We start from the raw sequence: 22,424 nt of genomic DNA, 5'->3' as shown, positions 1-22,424 counted from the left end.
GAGCCACGAACAGGAACTCTGTCATCTGTATGTCTAATCAACTGGCTATAACCTGGCGGTTCCCACAGCCTCCTCCGCAGGTCCAGGGGTTTGCTAGAATGGTTCACAAAACTCAAAAGAGAACTTTACTTACTATTACTGATTTATTATGAAGGATATTAAAAGATACACATGAACAGCCAGATGAGGAGGTGCACAGGGCAAAGTCTGGAAGGATCTTGAGCACAGGAGCTTCTATCCCCGTGTAGTCTGGGATTCACCATCCTTACAGGCATGGATGTACTCTTGTTCACCAACCTGGAAGCTCTCCGAGCCCCTTTGGTTAGGCGTTTTATGGAGGCTTCATGGTTCATTAAAGCTTTGGCTGTTGTTGGTTAACTCAATCTCAGCCCCTCTTCCCTCCTGGAAAGTGGGGCAGATGGTTAAGTCATAACCTTCCAATCAGTGGTTAGTTCCTCTGGCAACCGGCCCCATCCTTAGGGGCTTTCCAAAAGTCACATTATAATATAATATAAGGTAACATAAACTCAGGTGTAGTCGGAAGGGGGTTTTATGAATCATAATAACTGCTCCCTTCACTTTTATGGTTTGGAGTTATTTCGGAAACTAGGCACCAAAACTGAATATTAGAACAAAAGAAGCTGCAACTCTGCTCTTATCACTTAGGAAATTACCAGAGTTTTAGCTCTGTGCCAGGAACCGGGAACAAAGCCAAATATATATAATGTAATGAATCTATATCTATGTCTATGTCTATGTCTATATCTATACCTATACCTATATCTATATCTATATCTATATCTATCTATATCTATCTTATATCACTCACAATAGCACATCATCCTGAAACTTCATCCACACACATGCACAGGGAATTTCTCATGGACAGTATCTGCTCATAGGATTCAGATGAACGTCTCCCACACCCATCTTTCTCTTTTCCTTTTTAAATTCCTTCCATCCAGTATTTATAGCTGCTAACAACTCCTTTTGAAGTAATGCAGCATCTCAGCTCTTTCTGTCCTTGTAAACCATCCCTAGAAGTGGGAAGAGATGGGATAGGCGCCCCCCTCCCCCAAAGTTGGTTTTATTTATCTTCTAAATCAAAATAAGCCTTCTCTCCATGACAGGAATTCTGCCACATTTCTCAGTCAACTGATTCAAAAGGTCACTAGCTCTAAAAATAAGGTGAAAAATTCTGCCTATAACACTAGGTGCCCAGTGTTATGGGGGTTACCCTCTGTACCCAGTGGAGGGATGGGGCCAGTGCAAACCTAGAGGTACCCCTGAAATTAGCCATTTAGTCCTTTCTAGTAAATGTGGATGGTGCCTTCAGTTTGTTTGGTGGGGTATTTTTGAAAATTTTACTTATAAATAATGGTTGGGAGCTTGGCTTTCACTATGAGCAATTTGGAGATCATTAGATGCTTCTGAGCAGAGAAGGCATGTACCTTGACTTAGATTTTGAATGAACTTCTCAGGTTGCTTATATGAATATGCATAGGGGGCAAGGAGGCTGACAGTTAGAAGCCAGTTTCAAAATTGCTGGTGAGAAGTGATGATGGCTTTGGCCATGATGGAGATGACCGAGGTTGGCAAGAAGCAATTAGATTATGGATGTATTAGAAGGCAGAAATGTTAGCTTCTGCTGGCAGGCTGGGACATAGAATGTGAGAGAAAGAGAGTCAAAAAATGACTTCAAAATTTTTGGCCTGAGACACTGCAAAGGTGGGGTTGATATTTTCTGAGATAGGGAGAAATATGGGGGTGGAGGAGCAGATTTGGGATGGGAAGGGAGCAGGATTTGATTTGAGAATGCAGTTCAGGTGAGTGCTGGATGTCCAAGCGGAGGTGGAATAAGCACTGATATCTGAGATTGGAATTCAGCTGTGGCAGGGAGGGTGGTGATCGAAGGCAGAGGCACCAGATGGCTTAATGATCATCTCCCTCCACACCCCCCTCCAAGAATTGACAGGGAAAGCAAATGGGGCAGGTGAGGGGGGGATCACACACTGGACCAAGATGGAGCTTCAGAGAGGACCTGGAAGAAGGGGACATCGAGGACCAAAGAGTGCAGGTGGTTCGCTCAGGCTCAGCCTGCACATTGGTGATCGAGCTGAGACAGAGCTGATTCTTTGGGCCCCCAGCTGCCCGCTACGCTTTCTAACACACCAGCCTGCCTGCCAGCTCCAGGCTTTGAAGGTGGCACGCGTGGACTGAAGTCAGACAAGCTGAGGCTGGATGATTGTTTTTTTTTTTTTTCTTTTTTCTCCAGGTTACCATACTTGTCAGTCTGGCCCTAGCTTTCCTTGCCTGCATCGTGTTCCTGGTGGTTTACAAAGCCTTCACCTATGACCACAGCTGCCCAGAGGGATTTGTTTATAAGGTAAGAGGCTTCTGGCAGGGGAGTGGCTACAGGTGACTGTCAACTTCACCTAGAATGCTTATCAACGTCTTTTCATTGGCATTCAAATTCTGATAAGGAAACCTCCTTACAGACTGTTTAAAATGTAATATGTGTCTGAAGAAAAAACCCCACTAATTTGAAAATATATATGCACCCCAATATTCATAGCAGCATTATTTGCAATAGCCAAGATATGGAAGGAACCTAACTGGCCATCAATGACAAATGGATAAGGAAGATGTCATACACACGTGCACACACATACACACAATGGAATATTACTCAGAGATAAAAAAGAATGAATATTTGCCATTTGCAACAACATGGATGGGCTTAGAGTATACTATGTTAAGTGATATAAGTTAAACAGAGAAAGACAAATGCTGTATGATATCACTTATGTGTGGAATCTAAATAGCAAAACAAACTAGTAAATATAACATAAAAAAAACAGCCTCAGAGATATAGAGAACAAACTAGCAGTCACCAGTGGGAAGAGAGAATTGAAGGGGGCAAGAGAGAGGTAGGGGATTAAGAGGTACAAACTGTATGTATAAAATAAATAAGCTATGATGATATGTTGTACAGCACAGGGAATATAACCAATAGTTTATAATAACTATAAATGGAGTATAAGCTTTAGAAATTGTAACTTACCATGCTAAACACCTGAAACTTATATTATAAATCAAATATACTTCAATTGAAAAAACTTTATGCACTCAATAAAAATATTGAAATATGCAAAAAAAAATCAGCATAGAAATGTTTAAGTAACACGAAAAAGGAATTAATGGCGGCAGGCCCAAATCATTTTCATTCTTTCTAAGAAGTATATTCACAGTGAATGTTGATATGAGATAAAAAATTACCATTGAAAAAGGCATGTGGGAGTTCCCGTCGTGGCACAGTGGTTAAGGAATCTGACTAGGAACCATGAGGTTGCAGGTTCGATCCCTGGCCTTGCTCAGTGGGTTAAGGACCCGGCGTTGCCGTGAGCTGTGGTGTAGGTTGCAGAAGCGGCTCAGATCCCGCATTGCTGTGACTCTGGCGTAGGCCAGTGGCTACGGCTATGTTTAGACCCCTAGCCTGGGAACTTCCATATGCCGTGGGTGCGGCCCTAGAAAAGACAAAAGACCAAAAAAAAAAAAAAAAAAAGAAAGAAAGAAAAGAAAAGAAAAAAGCTAGGAGTTTTCAAGCTGCACGAAGGACTTGGTCTCCAGTGGGTGGTAGAGTGCCTGCACCTAGAGGGCACTGTCCAGAGTGCTGGCTTCCGGAGGCAGGCCACCTTCCGACTGCCCACTGCCTACTGCCCATCAGTTGTCAGGGAGAGCTCGCTCCTGCTCCTGGTAGACTCTGACATCTTAAGAGCACTCTGCCCTGGTGTGGCTGTGGGTCTTCCTGGTTTGACGGCTGGTTCCTTATCTCTGCAGAGTCAGGAAGACAGGGTGCTGTGCTTCTGATCTGGCCTCCCCGAGTCCTGCAGCTGGGCCCTTTCCCCTGACTCTGACTGTGCTCCTTCCCTTGAAGAACTGAACCGGCTGCATGACCCCTGAGCATCCCCTGGGCCCTCTGAGTCTCAGGTTTCTTGCCTGCAGTGGGCACCAATAATGTCTGCCTATAGGATTTTGGAGAGAATTTAAGTAAAACCAGTCAGCAAAGGGCCTGCTGGATAATGAGCTCTTAACAAATGTTACTGGCAATAAAGCTAGAATCTGGTTCAGAGCTGAAAGAGCTGAAATGAACATTTATAAATTACCATTTACTGAGAACCCATTATATGTCACATCCTTTCTGAGATATTTTCATAAACAGTCTCTCGGTTGAGCTGTTCACTTATTCTGAAAAATAGGTTTTATGGCCTCCATTTTACCTTGGAGGAAATGGAGATTAAGAGTGTTTTGTTACGAGAGTTTTCCGAGACATCACTGCTGTTACGTTCCAAAGTGAGGGAATCAAATGGGGAATGTTCTGCCTTAACAATACATCTCTGGAGTTCCCATCGTGGCTCAGTGGTTAACGAATTCGACTAGGAACCATGAAGTTGTGGGTTCGATCCCTGGCCTTGCTCAGTGGGTTAAGGATCTGGTGTTGCTGTGAGCTGTGGTGTGGGTCGCAGACGTGGCTCAGATCCCGCATTGCTGTGACTCTGGTGTAGGCCGGTGGCTATATCTCCGTTTAGACCCCTAGCCTGGGAACCTCCACATGCCGCGGGAGCGGCCCTAGAAAAGGCAAAAAGGCAAAAAAAGAAAAAAGAAAAAGAAACTAAGCCTTTTCATATAAGAAAAAGGAGTTACAAGTATCAAGGAAATGAAATAGATAGCAGTTGGCTGCAGGCAGTGGCCTGGAGAAGCACCCAGGGGATGGGTGAATCAACCAGGTAAAGCGTTACCGGTAGTGTCCACTGTAGTCACATAACCAGTCAGCAGAAAGGATGTCAACCTTGAATTAGTAGCAGCAGCAGCAGCAACTTCCTTCCTTTCTTTCCTCCTTCTTCCCTTCCTCCCCCCTCTTTCCCTCTCACTCTCTTCCCTCCTTTTTTTTTTTTTTTTTTTTTTGTCTCTTTTAGGACTGTGCCCACAGCATATGGAGATTTCCAGGTTAGGGGTTGAATTGAGCTGTAGCCACCAGCCTACGCCACCGCCACAGCAACACCAGATCCAAGCTGAGTCTGTGACCTACACCACAGCTCACAGCAACGTGGGATCCTTAACCCACTGAGCAAGGCCAGGGATCGAACCAGTGTCCTCATGGTTACTAGTCAGATTCATTTCTGCTGAGCCCTTCCTTTTTATTGAGGCATAATTGACATATAACATTATATTAATTTCAGGTATTACAACATAATGATTCAATATTTGCGTACATGAGGAATAATCACCACTATACGTTTAGTTAACATCCATCACCCCAAATGTTATACATTTTTTTTCTCATGATGAGAACTTTTAAGATATACTCTGCTGGCAACTTACAAATATGCAATTCAGTATTACTAACTACAATCACTGTGCTGTGCATTACACCCCCCAGGACTTATTTATTTTATAACTGGAAGTTTGTAACTTTTGATCCCCTTCACCCATATCCCCTACACCTTCTCCGCCTCTGGGAACCACCATTCTAGCATCAGGTTTGTTTCTTCTGGCTTCATGTAGGTGGCAGCTTTGATGATGGTGATGATGTTGTGGAAAGCCTGCTGAGTGCCAGGCCCAGGCTAGGTGCCATCGCTTGCTCTCTGGCTGAGAACCTGGTGTGGCTGTGGCCCCCAGGGAGGGATGGCCGTGTTGCAGGGTGGGTCGGAAGCTGTCCCCTGAGCTATCCCTGACTCTGTCTCTCTCTTCCCCAGCACAAGCGCTGTATTCCAGCCTCCCTGGATGCTTACTACTCATCCCAGGACCCCAGCTCCAGAAGCCGCTTCTACACAGTCATCAGCCACTACAGCGTGGCCAAGCAGAGCACCGCCCGGGCCATTGGGCCGTGGCTGTCGGCGGCCGCCGTCATCCACGAGCCCAAGCCACCCAAGACCCAGGGCCACTAGAGGCCCAGCCCCAGCCAGAATGGGGGGTGGAGAGGGGGACCCCTGTTGGCTAAGCCAAGCTCCAGTTACAACACTGTACTCCTGGGATATGGGGGTGGGGGTGGGGCCGGGGGTGGGTTGGGGGGGAACTCACCGAAAATATCGTGCACTGGAGTTGTCTGAATCGATATTTCTTTTTGTCCCTTGGTATTGTTGATTCGTCCCCAAGTCAGGCTCATGTACAAAGGCATGTTCCGTGTTGACTGTTCCCGTGTAAGATATTTTCAAAGCCACTGCTTATTATTTGTTAGGAAAATTTAAAAACAGAAAAGAAAAGGGAGACTGAATGGTAAAGGTTTAGACTGGCTGCATCTGGAAGATGTGGAAGGGTAGGAAAGATGCTCTGGGCTTCTTGGCAGAGAGTTGGCAGCTTCAGTGTGGGCTGCGGAAGGTACAGAACTTGTGAGGAACAGGCGGGGCTGTTGGCTTGGCCTCTGGTCTGTAGAGGAAGAACTCTAGAAGTTAGAAACTGCTCAGCTGGAGAGAAGGACTGATTTTGGCATTTGTAAGCCCAGGATGCACACAACCCAGAGTGAAAAGCCGCCACCATGGTGCGCTTTGAAGGTTAGTGCAAACTTTCAACTGTATGGACATCAGAGCTGGGCTTGGGCTGACCCACGTGGCCTGGGGATTGTAGGGGATAAGCAAACATGGAGCAGTGGGCAGACTTTGCCTTTTGTTTGTGTTTCTAGCCCTGCTCTGGGTACTGCCCATGTTTAGGAGATGACAGGGTAGGAAGAGAGAAAGGAGAGGCTGCAGGAAGGAAGGAAAGAGGCATGGCACAGGCAGGCGACATTTGGCCAAGCTATATGCACAGCCCTCCAGTTTAAAATTTTGGTCTGTTTGTGGTTTCCCAAAGTGCTAATAACACGAGGAAGAGCAGGAGGGGTCATAACCAGGAACCTCAGGTGACAACCAGGGAGACTTTAGACTGGGGTGGCAACAATGACAAATCATTTCCAAAGGAAGGTGAAAACTGTGGCTGTGTTTTGCTCACTCCATTGTGTTGACAGAGGACACAGTCTAAACTCTCCAGTCTGCTTCCAGAAGCTCCTGACCAGGAGGCAGCATCTGGCCCTGTCCAGGCCTCCCAGTGACCTGGACCCACATCAGGCACTCCCATGTGGCTCTCCCACAAACATTTTGGGGAGGCCCTCTCTGTGTGGTGTTGGTTCCAGGCCTGAAAGGGCCAGAAGAGGCTGGGAGAGTTGGTATTTGAGATGGGGTAGTTTCTCCATGAAGCTCGAACAGGTGATTTAAAGGGCATTTTTTTGTGGCTTGCTATTGCTGAAATCATTGTACACAACAGCTGGGTAATAAGACTAGCATAGCTCAAACTATTCTGCTAAAAGCTATCATCTGACTCCCCCCTCCCACCCCATCACCTCAAGTCACCTGTAAATTCATTTGTCATCTGAAGCAGAATAACAAATTGTCCCTAGCAAAACTGCTGAGCGCTTTATAATTTTGTGGTGTATTTTTGTCAGTAGGTAGCAGAGGCTGAAGTATTTTTTGGTGTAATTCTTGAACTTTTCTGACAGGAAACAAATAAAGATAGATGTGTCTGAGAGTCTGGACCTCCTTTGCAATTTTTTTTATCTTCTGCTCAGTGAGCCTGGTGGGGTGGATGCTGGGGGCAGGGGTCCCCGAGGATAGGGTGAGCTCTGTGAGTAGAATGTCCCGCTGGGCTGCGACTGGAACTTGGGGTGGGGAGACGTCTATGCAGCCAATGGGCCTGAAATGATGCTGAGGTCAGAAGCAAGGTCCAAGAGATACACCTGGCTCTTGTCTTTCAGCCCAACATCCTTCATCCTGCAAGCATCTGCTGAGCACCTGCTGAGGGCCAGGCTGTGCTGGGCACGGGGCATTCAGCCATGAACAACACATATTCGATCCCTGAAGTCTGGAGGTGGAGTCAGACGTGGAAGCAGACACTGGCAAAAGAAGAGTCTGAAAGTGCCATTGACAGGATGTATTTGGTCATTAGCCAATAGCTTGAGGAGGAAGATGATGAGTGATGAATGGGCCCTTTTCATAAGGCTTGTTTAAGGCTTATTATAGCCTTGGCAGTAGGGATTGTTGATCCCCATTTGACAGATGAGGAGACTGAGGCTCAGAGGAATGGAGAGATGCCCTGGGGCTATAGCAGAAGAGCCAGGATTCAAATCTAGGTGTCTGTGACTGCTTCGTCCCCCTTAACTGCTTCTGTAAGTCCCCAGGCAATGCTATTGGGGTTGCAATTCATTCCTCAGAAAGTCAATTCACACTTAGAAAAGCGAACTAGCTTATTCTCAGCTCTAACTTGGTATGTGCAGCGAATGTTAAAGATAGCAAACACTGAAGTGCCCCTCGCTACATGCCAAGAACTAAGCGCTTTAGGCATCCTGGTTCGTGTAACCATTCTGCCAGCTCCATGGGGCAGGTACCTGCATCATCAACATTGTTGTCATCCTGTCGTCATCAACCCCATTTTGAGATGAAGGAGGCTTGGAGCAGTGCAGTGCTGCCACAGAGGCAGTGCAGTTAGGAAGCATGATTCTAACCCACATGTTGGGGTCCCAGCACCTTAAGCACTGTGCCATTCCAGTAGTAACTGCTCATCTCTGAGCTTTGTTTGAGAGTTTCTAGTTTGTGTTTCCAACTCTTCCCAAACTCAGATGGCAGGCCGTTGTGGGAGGGGCCAGGATTGATTTAGAAAAGAGCTGGAAGATGTGGCTATAGGCTTATTGCTGCACTGGGGGTGGTGGGAAGGAAAACAACGTTAGCGTGGTTTCTACCCTTTGGAGTCACACAGGCCGCTGAGCTGAATGGGACTTAGACAATGCTACTTGCATCCATAAGGCCTTAGTTTCCAGCCTCTGTTCAGGGTCCGGTGAGTTGGACAAGCAGGGCCGAGATTTAGGCTGGCTTCCCATCCCAGAGGCAGGCTCATCCATATGCCCCGTGCATAAACACCCACTATTTTTCTCAATTGCACAAAGTCAGCTAAAGACTTAATGAGCACATGTTCAAACATTCTGTCATAAATGGATTTGCCACTCCATTGCCTCAAAAAATAAACCAAGGGTACCACCTCTTCTCTGGAATGAACAGGCTCTGCGAATGTGACTAGAAGGAAGGGACAACATCAGGGACAGGAGACAGGGACAGATATTTCTTTCTTTTTTTCTTTTTTTGTCTTTTTGTCTTTTCTAGGGCCGCACTTGCGGCATACGGAGGTTCCCAGGCTAGGGGTCTAATCGGAGCTGTGGCAGCCGGTCTACACCAGAGCCACAGCAACACGGGATCTGAGCTATGTCTGTGACCTACACCACAGCTCACAGCAATGCTGGATCCTTAACCCACTGAGCGAGGCCAGGAATCGAACCTGAAACCTCATGGTTCCTAGTCAGATTCATTAACTACTGAGCCACGATGGGAACTGCCCAAAGTGTTTTTTTTTGGGGGGGGGGTGCAGATATTTCTGTTGTTAGGAGTGACCCTGGGACTATGTGCTATTCCTGGTGGAGTCAGAATTTTCTCATCAGTAAAAAAGGAGGATGCCTAACTCTTTCCATGAATAAGCCAAGGAATGGGAGATTAGTTCTAGGCACGTTTAACCAAAGAGGATTTGGTCAGGGAAAAGCCACTCTTGGTTTTGGAGGACGGAGTTTCACAGGGCGCTGCTGGCTGACAGAGGGCTGGGAGGCGGGGGAGGGGACAGGAAATGGTGATAAAAACAGCACCTTGGTTCACAGAACAAACTGTGGCTTTTGAACACTCTTTAACCTGCCAGGAACCTCTCTCAAGCTTCTCACAGCGAACAGGGAGGTCAGGCAGGACCGAAGGTGTGCTGGCGGAGCAGAAGTTCTCAGGAGGGAAGAGCATGGCGCTGGGTGTCAGCCAGGGACTCTTGGAGGAACTGGACTTGGAACTGGGTCTTGGAGGATCGGTCGAATTTTGACAAGAAGAATTCAGATGGCGGAGAGAAGATGGCACAGAATCGTCCTCCCAGGCCATGGAAACAGCATCATCAAGGTGCAGAGACACAGCCCAGGGCTGCCTGGTGCCGGTGCTGGATGCAAAGATTAAAGAGGCACAGGAAGCTGCGATTGCTGCCCTGGAACTCACAGTCCGGGCTTTCGGGGGGAGGGGAGGAATGGAGGGAGATAAATGAAGACATGATCGCCACCCCTTAGGGAGAGGCAGGGTGGCACCCGGGGTAATCCCATCAGTCAATCAGGTCTGAGGATATTAGGGAGATGTACATTTTTCTGGAAAATTGAAAGACCACTTGTTGGACTCTTGTTGATCATTCTATCCCCCCTCCGCCCCTGTGATGTGCTTTAATCCCATGGGGGACTCGTGTGGAGGAAGGATAAGAAATAAATTCCTAATAATTTTTTCAAGGAGCACACAACACCATTTCTTTAAAAAAAAAAAAATAGCGCTCCTGAACTGGTGAGGGAAAGGACTGGTTTCCATGGCAACATCAATGCCATGCGCTGCAGCCTGGCACAGCGGGGTGGGGTGCTCATCTGACTCTGCTCTTTTGTTAGAAATGATGTGTTTCTGAGAACCTAGCCCCAGAGTTCATGAGTCGAAGTTGCCCTGGGAGATGGCCTCGTCCCTCATGACACTCTGTCTTGATCTGTCCTTGTCTTTCTCTGAACGGTGTCTGGAGGTGTGGACCGACTCGCTGTAATTTATACTTCCAGTCGAGGTCCCCAGTGATCGCTGTTCTGGCTTTGGGCCAGGTGAGTGGGGTGGGGTGAATGGCAGAGGGCGAGACAGCCCCAGAGGAGGAGGAGGAGGACCGTGGCTCTGAGGCTCTGCTCCTTCTGCCTCTGCGGTCCAGATCAGTTCCAAAGATCAAACCCTTTACTAGAAAGCAGACGATATCAGCCTTTGATATAAAGGCAGGGTTATCGCATTTATTTATTTTTTTATTTTTATTTTTATTTTTTGGTCTTTTTGCCTTTTCTAGGGCTGCTTCCCGCAGCATATGGAGGTTCCCAGGCTAGGGGTCTAATCAGAGCTGTAGCCACCGGCCTACGCCAGACCCACAGCAATGCGGGATCCGAGCCGTGTCTGCGACCTACACCACAGCTCACGGCAACGCGGGATCCTTAACCCCCTGAGCAAGGCCAGGGATCGAACCTGCAACCTCATGGTTCCTGGTTGGATTCTCTAACCACTGCGCCACAACAGGAACTCCAAGCTTATCTCATTTATTAACCAAACACCTCTTTCATTCTCTTATTATATTGTCAGCACCTTTACCTCCTCCCCACTCTACGTGGGACCCCAACACGAATCCATGGGGCTGCATTGAAAGGAAAATTTGAGTAACAGCTGTCATGCTTGAGTTGGAAGTAATTGGCCACATGTCATAACTACTCCTATCTGCACCCATGGTGGGGACTGTGAACCAATCACATCACCTTTCTTTAATATTTATTTATTTATCTATTTATTTTTATTTTTATTTTTTTTTCAGGGCCGCATCTATGGCATATGGAATTTCCCGACCTAGGGGCTGAATCAGAGCTGCAGCTGAGGCCTACACCACAGCCACAACAATGCCAGACCGAGCTGTATCTTCAACCTGCTCCGCAGATTACGGCAATGCTGGATGCTTAACCCACTGAGCAAGGTCAGGGATTGAACCTACGACCTCATAGATATTAGATAGGTTCTTAACCCACTGAGCCACAATGGGGACTCCTCACATCACCTTTCTTACTGGGCCCTGTTGCAAACAAATCCTCTTTCCCTACCATAGTTGTCCATGCTCCCTCTGCCACTCATGTTGATGCTGAGAGGGACAGAGATTTCTGATTATGTTGAAAGTCTCATGACTTTCCATAGCAGGAGGGCCTCGGCCAGTAGCAGATTATCTTTCCCATCACCTCTTGTTTCCAAGCTTGATTACAGACTAGTTTTCACCATTCAGCTGTGAGTGGGACGTGGAAGTGCTGTGCATCACTGCTAGGATGACACTTTTAAGCAGGTGGTGGGGCTTCTCTATTCTCTTTTCCTCCCCCCTCATCCTTCCTTCATAATGTTGTGTTAGGGGGGCGATGGAGCCTCAAGATGGAAGGAGCCTGGATCCCTGAATCACTGTGAGGAGAGCCACCTGCCTACACTGGGCTGCTGGATGCGTGAAAAACAACTTTTATAGTGTTATTAATGAACTTTTGGGTTTTATTTGTTACAGTAAAAAGAACTACCATGGCAAATACACACATGGAGTCCATTTTAGATCTGGACACCATGCCTTGTTTAGGACTGACTGTGACAATGGCTGGGATTTACTCTGGAGCGAGGCTCAGGATTCCAGCCCCATCCTCAGTCGAACTCCCTCCAGGAAGCTCCTCAGCCTCCAAGCTCCCTCATTCATCAAGCTTTTCCCAGCCTACACCTCAGGACTCCATTCCGGTGTCACATTTCCTGTGATCTCCCCAAACTGAGTCGGATTGTCCACTGAAGTCCCCCCAAATCCTGTGTATCCCTGTGTCACAGAGTGATCACTATCTCTTTTTATCACTGGATTACTTGTCAGTGATCTCCTGGATGGATGCTTGAATGGATGGATGAAAGAAATGTCTTTATGCCAGTAAAATCTAAATGTCTGTTTCCAGTCCAGATCCATACCCATATATTCAGTGGGCGCCTCAAAGTCAACATGTCCCCTGGAAACTTCATTGTATTTCCCCCAAATATGCTTTATGTTCCCTGTCCTTTAAATGGGGTGATGACGTCATTAACTGCTCAGCTTTCTAGACTGGAAAGCTGGGTGCCATTTTATTTTTTATTTCTATTTATTTAATTTTATTTTACCTTTTTTTTTTTTTTTTTTTTTTTTTTGTATTTTTCTATGGCCGCACTGGCGGCATATGGAGATTCCCAGGCTAGGGGTCTAATCGGAGCTGTAGCTGCTGAGCCATAGCAATGTGGGCTCCAAGCCGTGTCTGCGACCTGCACTACAGCTCACGGCAACGCCGGATGCCTAACCCACTGAGTAAGGCCAGGGATCGAACCCACAGCCTCATGGTTCCTAGTTGGATTCGTTAACCACTGAGCCATGACGGGAACTCCTTATTTTACTTCTTGACCATGCTCATGGCATACAGAAGTTTCCAGGCCAGCGATCAAAACCCAAGCCACAGAATGACAAGACCAGATCCTTAACTGCTAGGCCACCATGAAACTCCCTGATGCTCCCCTTTAGTGCTCCCCTTAATATCAATGAACATTTGATCGGCTGCTAAGTTCTGACATTTCTGCTTTCAAAGTGTGACAACCGAGTCTGTTCCTTTGCCAGAACCTAAGGGCAGGTGCCCCTCACTCCTCCCTCACATGCCTCCTCACAGTCTCTCTCCTTTAGTTTCTCCTTCCTTCCACCCTTCCCACTGGATTAAAATGACCATGCCACTCCCGTCTGTAGCCATTCAGTGGCTCCTCACGGTCATCAGATTAAATGCAGTCTCCCGACCTTGATGCTGAAAGCCCATTATAGTCTGATCCCTGGCTCCTCCCACCACCCCCAAGTTTTCTATGGACCCCCCCTTCGCCACGCCCACTCAGTCCCATTGAGCTGGCCTTTCACAGCACCCGTAGGCTCAAATGTCCTATGAGCTGGGACAATATTATGGAGATTGTTTTATTTTTTTCCCCCCTCCCTCCACCCTCCTCACCACGTCTGATTGAAATAGGTAATTGTCTCTGGGCTCCTTGTGTGGGAAAAGGATAAGGCTGGGAAGAAAGCAGAAAGTACCTTCCTGACCTTGCTTCTGTTCCCAAAATCTGCACCACAGACGGAAGATAATTCCCAGGTACAGATGAAATGTCTTGAAGAAACATACAGTAAAATTTGTCTCATTCCAGAAAAGATCCCCTGGGCTGAAGGGAGCAGAGGATGGAGCAGAGAGGTGGAGGGGTCTCAGAGAGAAGGGGGTCTCACCAGATAACCCCCTCTCCCCCTGACAGGGGTACCAAAGCCCCAGAGAGGAAAGGCTGGGGCACACCCCAGAGAGTAGATCAGTCATCCTGAAGACTGTTGGGGTCCATTTTCAGCTCAGAAACGGACTGAAGAGGCCATGGAGATGGGCACCCTCGGATCCCAGAACCAAGCTACTCAAAAGGCTGGGGCAACATCTGCTGGCCCAAGTCAAAATAAGAATTTAATTGAGTTTGAGGGAGAAAAGAGAGTGACCCTGCTCACCTGAACTTATGGAGTGAGGTTCACACCCTCTCTGCCCTTCTCAGCATCTTTGTCTCCTCATCCTCAGGTTCACTCTCATCAGCCTAATGGTACAGTTTTGCTCTGGCCGGATGAGCCCCTCTTGCAGGCCTCCATGGGTCCTTGTCTATTCCTCTATTAAATTACTTATTTATTTGCCATGCCCACAGCACACAGAAGTTCCTGGGTTAGGAATGAAACCCACGTCACAGCAGTGATCCAAGTCACAGCAGTGACAATGCCAGATCCTTAACCTACTGCACCATCAGAGAACTCCTTAAGTTACTCATTGTATAATTATTTATAGAATATAATAGAACAGAATATGTGGTAGATGTTAATAGTATTATTTCATTTTACAGATGAAGAAATAGAGGCTCAGAGGGGTCAGGTGCTGTCCTGCTGCCCTCATCCCCAGGCATGGGCCTTTGCACCCATGTGTGGAGTCCATTTAAGCCCACCATCGCCATCCTCCATCCTCGCAGCCCGCCACCAGCTGGCTTAGAAGCCTCTGGCCCGGCACTCCCGCAGGATGATAGCATTCCACCAGGCCAGCTCTTCCCCCTGCAGCTTTAAACAAACACATTTGATTAGGAGGATGTGTCTCTCTCCATAGGCAATTTATTCCCTTCCATGCAAATTGTTCAACTAATTAATAAAGAAGAAACAACACCATTCAGACCAGTGAGCTCTTGAAAGAGAAAATGAAGGAGCTGTCAGCAAATTGGTGGCATCTGAAGTCCTGGGCTTGGAGTTGAACAGACCTGGATCTGACTTGGGTTTCCACTGCTCTCTGCCAGTGGGCCCTCGGGCAGGTCACTTTGCCCATCTGAGCCTCAGTTTCCTCATCTGTGAAGTGGGGTTGCTGACCCCTCCTTTGGCACACTGCTGAGAAGGTCATATGAGAAAGTATCCAGATGTTTTGGAAACACCAAGATGCTCTGGCTATAGGAGAAGATTATTCCTTTACATTATATTACAGAAAAACACATGAGTGGCTGGTGCAGCCTTAGGACCCTAGAGCACATGATCCCACTGCCAGAGCCTTACCCAGGTCTGGTAGGCTCTGCTGTGGGTTAAAATGTGTCCCCTGAAGGATCTGTTGAAGTCCTAAACCTTTGGGACTCAGATTGTGACCTTATTTGGGAATAGGGTCTTCAGAGATCCACTTATGTAACCAAGTTAAAATAAGGTCATTGGTAGCCCCTGATTCAATGTGATTGGTATCTTCCTAAAAAGGGGGAGTTTAGATCCAGAAAGAGGCACAAGGTGAGCACCATGTGAAGGCAGAGGATTGGTGCCATGAGTCTCCAAATCAGGATGAGCTCAAGACGGCCTGCAAGCCGGCAGGAGCTCAGAGGGGCAGAGCACAGAGTCTCCCTCACAGCCCAGACTCAATCAGCCCAACTTGATCTTGGACTTCCAGCCCCCAGAACTCTGAGGACAGTCCGTTTCTGTTATTTTAGGCCACTCAGTCTGTTGTCCTTGTTCCAGGAGCCCTAGCAAACCACACAGACCCCAAAGGCTGTGCTCTTTCTCTGAGCTGCATGTCACAACTATTCACTCTGTACTCCTTGTAATTAATGAACTCCAAGTTGAGTGGCTCCATCCCACTCAGTGAGATCACCTCCCACGTGCCAAGTCTCTGTTAGGAACCAGAAAGTCAGTGGCATGTAAAATGCAGACTCCACCTTCAAGGAGATAGTGACCTGCCAAACATGTACAGCTCCAAAGCGATGCTCTGTCATCCTTTTAAATGTCCTGTGATCATTCAGGACACACACCGCCTGGATCAGCTGCAGGGACTTACAGATGAGAGGACCTGGCCCTACCCCAGTGGAGCTCCCTGGTTGACCCTTGTGAGACAGGACGCAGCAGTTACAAACAGCTTTGGAGGGGGCAGTGGGAAGGGAGAAGGCCATGAGCTCTGGTCTGGAAGGTGGGGTGGGGGCTTCCCAGTGTGGTGAGGGAAGCACACTCCACACAAAATAACAGCTCTTCTCAGGCCAACAGTCACCCCCACCACAGGAAGCCCAACCAAGAGCTGGCCAGGAGGAAGAAAAAAATTAGAAGAGAAACTTCATTTGGACTAGATGAGCTGGAAAACAAACTCTCTCCCTCGAATATTTGTTGTTAGCTGTCCAACGCTTTTGTAATCATGAGTTGGATAAAATAGCATCAGCCATTTGGACTTGAGATCAGCCAAGGTGGTTGGCGTCTAATTGCGTTTGGAAAGAAAACAGAGGAAAATCTTTTAAAGTCATTACTGTGTTTTCTCCAGCGTGAGAAGTGGTGCTTTTAATTAGTTGTTCTTTGACCTTTTTCTCAGCAACACACAGGAAACCCAGTGGACCTGGGCTCCAGCCAGCCCCGCAGCCAGATTTGCTCTCTCTCCAAGCTTCCTAAGCCAAGGGGGTTTAGACTCAGTATTGCTGAAAAGCAAGTTGGTTGGGCTTTGGCCTGCAGCCCCTTCCTGCAGCTCTGGGAAGTAAACCTCTTCCTACTGAGGGCTGGGCTGCAGAATATGAACTGACGGAAGGGGCACCATGTGAGTCTGTTCCTCTCTGAAAGTCCGGTCTCTCAAAAAGACCCATCAGACAGCTTTACTATGGCAAATCAAATACTTTGCCAGTGAATTTCCTTTCCCCAAAGCAAAGGGGTAGGCATTTTTTTTTTCTTCTCCTCTCCCCTAAGTCCATGAGATGGGGAGAATTCAATTTGCCAGACTTCGTCCTGAGAAGAGCACTGCATCTTTTTGGAAGAAACACCTTGAGAAACCAGTTGGGATGAAGGGTAATACCCCAAGGCAGGGATCTTCCATGACTTAATCCAAATCCTCGTGAAACAATAGCAGTTTAAAAAGCTTTGTTTTCCCTTGCACATTTTTTCGTGTTGATAATGTAAATTCTTTTAAATCACAGATTTAATGGTTGTGAAGGAAGTAGTTTACTATTTATTATATAAGTATCTGCTTTTTTTGTTTTTGTTTTTTTTTTTTTTTTGGGAAGTATTTGCTTTAAATACATTTTCTTAAAGATCTTGAAGCTGCACATTTCGTGCTTTCAGTTTTTAAAAAATATCATGAAGTTCCTGTTGTGGCTCAGTGGAAAAGAACCTGACTAGGATCCATGAGGACTCGGGTTCGATCCCTGGCCTCGAACAGTAGGTTAAGGATTTGGCGTTGCCGTGAGCTGTGGTGTAGGTTGCAGACAGGGCTTGGATCCAGCATTGCTGTGCCTATGGTGTAGGCCGGCAGCTCCAGCTCCAATTTGAGCCCTAGCCTGGGAACCTCCATAGGCTGCAGATGTGGCCCTAAAAAGCACACAAACACACGCATACACAAAATCAGCCCATACTCCTAAATGACAAGACCATTTATTGAAACCATCAACCAAATCTAAGTGTCTGAAAGAAAACATCTGACTTCATTGCTTAGTTCAAATAAATTCAACTATGAGACAACTATTGCCGTCTGAATTCTAATTCTAAGTTAGTATTTAAAATAATCAACAAGGACCTACTGTATAACACAGGGAACTCTATTCAATATCTTATAATAAACTATAATGGGAAATAATCTAAAAAAAGAGTTTGTAGACACACACATATATTTAAACTGAATCACCTTGCTCTATATCTGAAACTAACTCAACTTTTTTTTTTTTCTTTGTCTTTTTAGGGCCACACTTAAGGCATATGGAGGTTCTCAGCCTAAGTGTTGAATAAGAGCTGTAGCCACTGGCCTACACCACAGCAACAGCAATGCCAGATCTGAGCCACGTCTGCGATCTACACCACAGCTTACAGCAACACCATATTCTCAACCCACTGAGCGAGGCCAGGGATTGAACCTGAATCCTCATGGATGCTAGTTAGATTCATTTCTGCTGAGCCACGACAGTAACTTCCTAATTCAAATTTGTAAATCAACTATGTTCCCATAATTTCTTTCTATATATATATATATATATATATATACATATATATATAAAACATTTCCCCAGCTTTATTGAGGATATAGTTGCCATATAATAATGTTTAAGTGGTACAAGGTGATGATTTGATACCCATATATGTTGTGAAATATTTATCACAAGAAATTTAGTTAGTATTCTTCACCTTGCATAACTACCATTATTCCCATAAAAATTTAAAAACATTCTAAGTTAGACAGACAGACAGATAGATGGAAAGACAGATAAACAGATGGTTGAATAAACTCCAAGGGATCCTGCAGAGAGTTTGCTCCAATGTTCCTCACTGCAGGTCTTTGCTTTGTTGAGGGACTCCTCCACTCTAGAGCTGTCCCTCTGAAATATTTCCCCTTTATTTGGTCCTGGAGATCTTTACACTATAGAAATAATTAGGCCGAGGGAGAAGCAAGCCTTTCCTTTGCTGAGTGCAGGAGGCATGACTGTGAAAGCAGAAGAACTGGCAGACCCTGGAAGTTACCCCAGGGCGCATTTTATAGACACAAGGGCTTTTGGAAGCTGAAGTTGTGGAAACTGTTTCCCTAAAACTTACTCCAATCTTTGTGGACTCTCAGTGATTTGCAGCCCCGGGTTGAAGATGGCCAGATAACATAAGGAGAAAATTTGATTGGTTACAATTTGCTAAAATCTTCACAGCTTCACTGAGAGGGCTGGCTTAGCTCTCTGGGCAGCACCCACAACCCTGCTGGGGGTCTTCCAGGGAAGCTGTTCACTGCTCCAGCTGTGGGGCGGTGAAAGAATGGAGAAACATTGAAAATATTCTCGTTTCTCAGCCCAGACTATCCCTAGCCAGTAATACATAGGTCAAAGCTTTTTTGAATTAATAAAACAATACAGTGGCGGAGTTCCCGTCGTGGCTCAGTGGTTAATGAATCCGACTGGGAACCATGAGGTTGTGGGTTCGATGCCTGGCCTTGCTCAGTGGGTTAAGGATCTGGCGTTGCCGTGAGCTGTGGTGTGGGTTGCAGATGTGGCTCGGATCCCGCGTTGCTGTGGCTCCGGCATAGGCTGGTGGCTACAGCTCTGATTTGACCCCTAGCCTGGGAACCTCCATATGCTGTAGGAGCCGCCCAAGAAAAGGCAAAAAAACAAACAAAAATACACTGGCATACAAATGAAAATACTCCATATTTATGTCTTTTTTTATCCCAAGAAATTACCCCAAGAAATTTATCCCTCCTAAATTCAGGAGGAGGAATTCCCATTGTGGGTCAGCAGTAATGAACCCAACTAGTATCCATAAGGGTGCAGGTTTGATCCCTGGCCTCACTCAGTGGGTTAAGGATCCAGCATTGCTGAGAACTGTGGGGTAGTTTGCAGACATGGCTCAGATCTGGCATTGCTGTGGCTATGGTGTAGGCTGGCAGCTGCAGCTCTGATTCGACCCCTAGCCTGGGAACCTCCATATACCAAGGGTGCGGCTCTAAAAAGAAAAGGACAACAACAACAAAAATTCAGAATGGAGACTTCTCTCTCCAAGCCCCATCTGGTGTCCTGGCAGTAGGTCGGGATTATTCTGAGCATACACAGAGGATCAAAATCCTGCTGCATAATATACCTTTCTAAAAGAAGAGCCAGGATTTGGTGATGTGGGAGGCACCTGTCCGGCTCCTGTCACCTGTCCAAGAATGTTGCAAAGGCCCCTCAGTCAGTTACCTGCCTGGTCTGGGTCCTTCTTCCTCCAATCTGCCTTCCTAGAGGCCACCAGGATGATTTCCCCTTTCCAAAATTGTAGGAAATTGTTGGGAATGAAGTATGAATTAGCTACTTTGTAAAACATTCTGAGTTTTTTTTTTTTTTTAAGTAAAACTAAACATATCCCTACCCTGTGACCAGCAAGTGTATTGCCAAGAAATATGAAAGCACATGTGTGCACAAAGACTCTGGGAAGAATATCCATAGAAGCATTTTTCGTAACACATAACCGCTTTTCCTAACACAGCATTTTTCAAAGCATGGGAAACAGGTGTCCATCACTAGGGGGAATGGCTAAACAAGCTGTGATCTATCCATACCGTGGAAGACTACTTAGGAATAAAAGGAAAGACCCACTGACATGTGCAATGATATGGGTGCATCCCCGAAACATTATGTGAGTGAAGGCAGCATGCCTCAAAGACTATCTGCTGTCTGATTCCACAGATAAAGTTTGCAGCGATTAAAACTAGTCTCTAATGATAGAAATCTGAATAATTGCTGCCTGTGGGTGTGGGTGGTTGTGGAGATGGACTCCAAGGGGCACGAGGGGAGTTTCTGGAGTGATGGAAATGTTCAGTGTTTTGATAATCGCTTGCATTTCACAAGGATATCACTTGCCAAAATCTATCAAGGATACTTTTAAGATCTCTGCATTTCACTGTATTAGATTTTTTCTCAAAATAAAAAAATATAGAACATTCGTTAATGATGGGTGCATGCTGAAATGTTGAGGGAGAATACTGATGTTGGCAACTTACTTTGAAAAGCATCAAAATTAAAGTGGAGTAATGGATGGATTGCGGGGGTGGAGATATGGAGAGATTTGTGGTGGAGGAAATGCAGCAAAGTGCTAATCACATCTGGGTGGTGGGCGCAAGGCTCTTTATTACACAGCTCTTTTTTTTTTTTTTAGTTTTCTTTTTTTAAATTTAATTTTGTATTTAAGCATAGTTGATTTACAATGTTGTGTCATTTTCTGCTGTAGAGCAAAGTGACCCAATCATACTTACATATACTTTCTTTTCTTATATGGAGGTTCCCAGGCTAGGGGTCAAATTGGAGCTACAGCTGCCGGCCTACACCACAACCCCGGCAACGCCAGATTCGAGCCTCGTCTGTGACCTACACCACAGCTCACGGCAATGCTGGATCCTTAACCCACTTAGTGAGGCCAGGGATCGAACCTGAAACCTCCTGGTTCCTAGTTGGGTTCGTTAACCACTGAGCCATGAGGGGAACTCCCGCTTATCCATTCTAAGCGTAGTAGTTTGCATCTACTAACCCCAAACTCCCAGTCCATCCCACTCCATCTCCCTCTCTCTTGGCAATCACAAATCTGTTTCGTATGTCTGTGAGTCTGTTTCTGTTTTGTATATAGTTTCATTAGTGCCATATACATATTTTTCTTTTTATGGCCACACCCGGGACCATATGGAAATTTCCAGGATAGGGGTCGAATCAGAGCCCTAGCCACAGGCCTACACTACAGGCAACACCAGATCCAATCTGCATCTGCAACCTATGCCACAGCTTGCTGCAACACCAGATCCTTAACCCACTGGCCAAGGCCAGGGATCAAACCTGAATCCTCATGTATACTATGTCAGATTCTTCACCTGCTGAGCCACAATGGGAACTCTCATTTGTGTCATATATTAGAGTCCACATATAAATGTTATCATACGGTATTTGTCTTTCTCTTTTTGACTTACTTCACTTAGTATGAGAATCTCTAGTTGCATCCATGTTTGGCTGCAGATGGCATGATATCATTCTTTTTTACGGCTGAGTAGTATTCCATTGTATATATGTACCACATTATACAGATCTTTTAAGGTAAGCTTGTCCTAAATACGACTCTGTATCCGGGGCTTAGCTTGATGCCTGCTGGGAACTGCTTATCAGGCATTTTGCTCTTTGAGTTATCATGACAATCTTATGAGAGCTGCATTAGCCCAGGTTACAGATGAGAAAACAGAGGCTCATATATAAATTTATACATTTGTTTCAATGTAAGCCTGGATCAGAGCCCAGGCAGTCCCCTGCTAGGATCTTCTAATCTTGACAAATTCACAGCCCAGTATTTTAGAGGTCAGTTGCTATTTTAAGTCCTAGGAAAGAATGTTGGATAAATCACAAGTGTTTTGTGTTCTCTAGCTGTGGACCAGCAGGAATCACAGAGGCTGGCTGGCTTCTGGGCACTGCATTTTTTTTCTTCTTACATGGTCTCTGATATTTCTCCTTTGAACATTTTGATTTTGAGACAATGAGTGTTATGGGTTGAGTTGTATCCCCACAAATTCATATATTGAAGTCCTAACCCCCAAAACCTCAGGATGCAATCTTCTTTGGAAACAGATGGTCAAGTTAAGGTCATAAATCTAATATGACTATTGTCCCATAAAAAGGATACATTTGGATACAGAGACAGACCTGCCCATAGGGCGAATGCCATGTGAATATGGAAGCAGAGATTATGATGATATACCCACAAGCCAAGGAATGCCGAAGATTACCACCCGA

General features: G+C 46.1%; 1 protein-coding gene across 1 annotated transcript in view; it reads left to right on the top strand.

Moving 5' to 3' along the window:
- Positions 1-7,557, top strand: part of NSG2 (neuronal vesicle trafficking associated 2) — a 60,782-nt gene extending 53,225 nt beyond the window's left edge. The window contains exons 4-5 of the mRNA XM_021076768.2: positions 2,276-2,386; positions 5,757-7,557. Of these exons, the coding sequence (XP_020932427.1) occupies positions 2,276-2,386; positions 5,757-5,948 (303 nt within the window). The 3' untranslated portion in view covers positions 5,949-7,557. The remainder of the gene's footprint in view (positions 1-2,275; positions 2,387-5,756) is intronic.
- Positions 7,558-22,424: the final 14,867 nt, after the last annotated feature.

The sequence above is a fragment of the Sus scrofa genome, chromosome 16 (genome assembly GCF_054392235.1).
Source record: "Sus scrofa isolate SSC_HxYL_T2T_F1_AM1 chromosome 16, Sscrofa_HxYL_maternal_Yorkshire_Landrace_v2.0, whole genome shotgun sequence".
In the NCBI taxonomy this organism is placed as follows: Eukaryota; Metazoa; Chordata; class Mammalia; order Artiodactyla; family Suidae; genus Sus; species Sus scrofa.
This window is presented reverse-complemented; position numbering and strand designations above follow the sequence as displayed.